The following is a 4,181-nucleotide window of genomic DNA, read 5'->3' on the forward strand; positions in this document are numbered from 1 at the left end:
CTCTGTATTCAACACATAAAGTTAAGCCGAATTCTCTTACCGTTTAGCACTCTTGCTCCTTCTTGTGCTTTTCCTTTCATACACAATAAACACAACACCATTTTTCTGTTCTCGTGTTTTTCACAAACCTAGTACGTTAACGAGGTATTGGTCTGGCATGGAGGAAATTGAAGTGCCTCAATACTTCATCTGCCCCATATCCCTTCAAATCATGAGGGACCCCGTTACGGCCATAACGGGCATCACTTACGATCGAGAAAGCATTGAACAATGGCTATTCAATAACAAGAACACCACATGCCCCGTCTCCAAACAACTCCTCCCAACAGACTCTGACCTAACCCCTAACCACACCCTTCGACGCTTGATCCAAGCCTGGTGCACCCAAAACGCTTCACTTGGCATCGTTCGCATTCCAACTCCTAAACCTCCTCTCAACACAGTTCAAGTTCTTAAACTCCTCAAACATCTCCATCATCACAAAACCTTCGTGCAGTTGGAGCTTCTTGCCGTGGAGAACGAGAGAAATAAAAAGTGCTTGCTTGAAGCAGGGGTCCCAAAGGCCATGATCATCTTCATCATCAATTCTTATAGAAATGCTCAAATCCAAAAGGGTCTCCAAGAAGCTCTTAGCATATTGCAGTTTGTCAAGATCCCCAAGAAGGAAGTGAGTCTCACTACACACAATAATAAAAAATTACTGATTCAAGTTAACAATGAAACTTTCCTTTTTTAATTTCTAATATATAGTGGAGACAATGATTTATGTTTTTTAATTGGATAAAACTTAGTTATAGTATCATAGTTGTTGTTTTCGAACTAATATTATAAAATAATATGAAGAAAGCAAAAACTATAACATGTTTTGTTTTGTTAATGTTGTGAAAGAACCTAGACAAGTTTTTCTTACGATTCTAGCTTTTGTTGTAGTGGCCGCTGCTCGTGAAGGAGCACGACGAGATATTGGATTCTCTAACATGGATTCTATGTCGTGAGGGAATGGAGAACTCGATTGCAGTGAAATCCCATGCGGTTCTTCTCCTGAAGAAGATGATCAACATGGGCGACACGTGTCACGTTCTGGAGAGACTGAAACCCGAATTCTTCGAAACAATGGTGAGGGTTATGAGACACGGAGTGACCCAACAAGGAACGAGTGCGGCACTTCACGTTCTGTTAAGCGCTTCTTCTTCGACGCGGAACAGGATGATGATGGTGGAAGCAGGTGTGGTTCACGAAGTGGTGGAGATCGAACTGGGGGCGCCGGAGAAGAGAGTGACGGAACTAACGCTGGCTATATTGTTCAACTTGTGTTGTTGCGCCAACGGGAGAGCCAAGTTTTTAAGCCACGAAGGGGCGATCGCGGTGGTGACGGAGAGGATACTGAAGGTGTCTGCGGCGGTGGACGACAGGGCGGTGTTTGTTTTGGCGATGGTGGCTAAGTTTTCGGGGACGAAGGTGGTTTTGCAGGAGATGTTGAAGGTGGGAAGCTTTGCGAAGCTTTTCATGGTGCTTCAGGCTGATAGGGCAAAGTATTTGAAGGACAAAGCCATGGAGATTCTGAAGGAACACTCTGAGGTTTGGAGCGACTCGCCTTGCTTTCCTCGTTCGTCGTTTTGTGCGTAAGAAACGCCATTTTTGACATCTTCGAAACTCGGAGGTTTCTTTCACTATATATACACCATGCGTTTGTTCTTTGAAGAAGTACGTAACCTATTAATTATATGTTTATTTACAGTGACCAAGATGCACCGATACTTCATATACATGTGTTTTATAGTTTAAGATATTTTATTTATATTTATCATTGAAATATCTAACTAATAGAATTATATTATAATAATTTTTTTTAACTAATAACAAATTTTAATAACAAAAAATAATTAGTTATTTTGTAATGACTAATTTAGGTATTAATTTAAAAACTAAAAATTATTATCAACTAAAATTATTTCAAAAAAATATAATTGGTCACTAAATAGATAATTAAAATAGTTTCCATTATGAATTGGTTTCTAAACTGGTCATTAACATTAACTATCAAGGTTTTGACTACCAAAATAAGTGGTTTCTAAATTGGTTACTAACATTAGCTACCAAATTTTGACTACCAAAATAATTGATTGCTAAATTTGTCTTCAGTTAGAAAATTGGTCTCTAACATATTTCGGTTACTAAAATCCGTCATTATTTAAGAATTTTCTTATAATGATATTTTTATGATGACAATAATTTATATTTTTTATGTTGATAATTTTAGTACATATAATTTTATTTTGGATTCACACAATAACAATCATATATTTATTATGATTTTAAGAATTACAATTCATTTTTCAATATTCATATATAACGAATTGTATCCCAAACGGGCCTCACAACCCAGACGGGCTGGGCGGGCTCGAAGACAAAGATGGGCCAAACCGACTTCACGATAAAGACGGGTAGGGAGGGCCCGATGGCTCGGAAGGGCTAGGCGGGCTTGACGACCCACACAGGCCAGGTGGGTAAGACAATATAGAGGTATCGGGCGTGCCTGAAGACCTAGAGGTGTCGAGCAACCCAATGACTTGTACGAGCCTGACCTATCCGACAACCCAAATGGCCTGAATGACCCGTTGAACCGACAAGCTTGACCGGCCCGACAACCTTGACAGGCTCGACCGGTCTGACGACCTAGACAGGCCCGACCGATCCGATAACCTAGTCGGGTCGAACCGACCCAACGACGTAGACTGGCCAGTTTTGCCCAATGACACAACAACCTAGATGGACTGGGCGGGCCCGATGACCTAATGTGACCAAGCCGGGCCAACGACCCAGACGGGTCGGTTCAGGTTGGATCGACAAACGTGACGGATTAGGCATGTCTGGATTGTTGGGTCGACCCAGCCTGTTTGGGTTTCCTGGCCGGCCTAACCTGGCTAGGTCGTTAGGTCGGCCTGGCTCACCTTGGCCATCGAATCCGTTTCCAAATTTATCATGAACTCAAAATATAATTAAGCCTAAAATAAATATTGTTAAAGTAAAATTTTATCCCACAAGAAATTGACTTATTTTATCTAAATAAGAAATTGAGATATAAGATATTTTAAATTCTTTATCCAAACAAGTTGTTTAGAAAATGAAGGAAATTTAATTGCAAGCAATTCAAATACAATACATTTCAATTTCTCAGCATTGTTGAAATGCTTCATCCAAACACAACGTTAGTCTTTTTGACTTTATATATTTTTTTTATCTTTTGACATACTCATTATAAAGTAAATGATCCTATATTAAAAGTTTAACTATTATCATATAGGTATGTATATTTTACATTAATTATATTTAGGTATAGAAATAGGGTGATCTTTAATAATAAAAGGGTAGATGCTAATATTTTTTTTTAATATAACAGTTAGAAGTTTGGACATGATTGGGAAATAGGTTTCGAAAACCATCATTTACATATTCAAATTAATGTCTCTGTTGTGGAAGATATCTATCTATCTAAAAGAGTTTTTAGGAATATGTATTGAAGGAAGGTGTCTAGTTGGTAAAAACAAATTACAGAGAAAAATAAAGGGCAAACCATAAAACTCTTTTGCACAGAAGGAGATTAAGTGAAGAAGCTAACCGATGTTACTACTATTGTTTTATAAAACTATAAGTTTCACTATATAATCATGAAACAATGGTATTTGTAGGTTCAAGAGAAAAGAAAAATTAATTTATTAGGAGTTGATATAACCTCCCTTATATATATCCTTTACTAATAAAAAAAATTACATTTTACCGATACAAAAGTACATACTATAAAATAAGTTGTTCTAGTGATAACTTTCTACCTATAAAAAGTTGTTTCATTTCAAAACTTTCTACCTATTGATAGTTTTAATTTAACCACTTAAAAAAAATACCGATTCTTTAATTTCCAGTTGCAAATGACACTGGTAGCTTAATTTGCTCAATTAATATAGTACTCATTTATGCATAAAAAAGTAGCAGTATTTTGGGTGTAAATATAAGAAAATATCAATTAATTTTATTCATTTAATAAAGTTATAAAATTCGTCCAGATTTTAAAAGCAAAATTGGTGGCAATATTATAATTATTTGTGTGTGTATCTCTTGCCACTATCCGAGTAGAAATGAAAGAGAAACCGATGAATTAGTGTGGAAGCAGTGGCGGACTATAA

At 37.0% G+C, this 4,181-nt stretch overlaps 1 protein-coding gene across 1 annotated transcript; it reads left to right on the top strand.

Moving 5' to 3' along the window:
- Positions 1-1,766, top strand: LOC114192495 (E3 ubiquitin-protein ligase PUB24-like). Its single transcript, XM_028082234.2, has 2 exons — positions 1-667; positions 931-1,766. Exons 1-2 carry the CDS (start codon positions 158-160, stop codon positions 1,624-1,626), a joined length of 1,206 nt encoding a protein of 401 aa, XP_027938035.1. The 5' UTR covers positions 1-157; the 3' UTR covers positions 1,627-1,766.
- Positions 1,767-4,181: the final 2,415 nt, after the last annotated feature.

This window comes from Vigna unguiculata, chromosome 7, assembly GCF_037176805.1.
Source record: "Vigna unguiculata cultivar grain cowpea cultivar isolate G323 ecotype 2 chromosome 7, ASM3717680v1, whole genome shotgun sequence".
Lineage (NCBI taxonomy): Eukaryota > Viridiplantae > Streptophyta > Magnoliopsida > Fabales > Fabaceae > Vigna > Vigna unguiculata.

Coding starts and splice junctions, on each gene's coding strand:
- LOC114192495 (XM_028082234.2), top strand. CDS start 158: ATGGAGGAAATTGAAGTGCCTCAATACTTCATCTGCCCCATATCCCTT. Junction 668..930: donor TCAAGATCCCCAAGAAGGAA/GTGAGTCTCACT, acceptor CTTTTGTTGTAG/TGGCCGCTGCTCGTGAAGGA.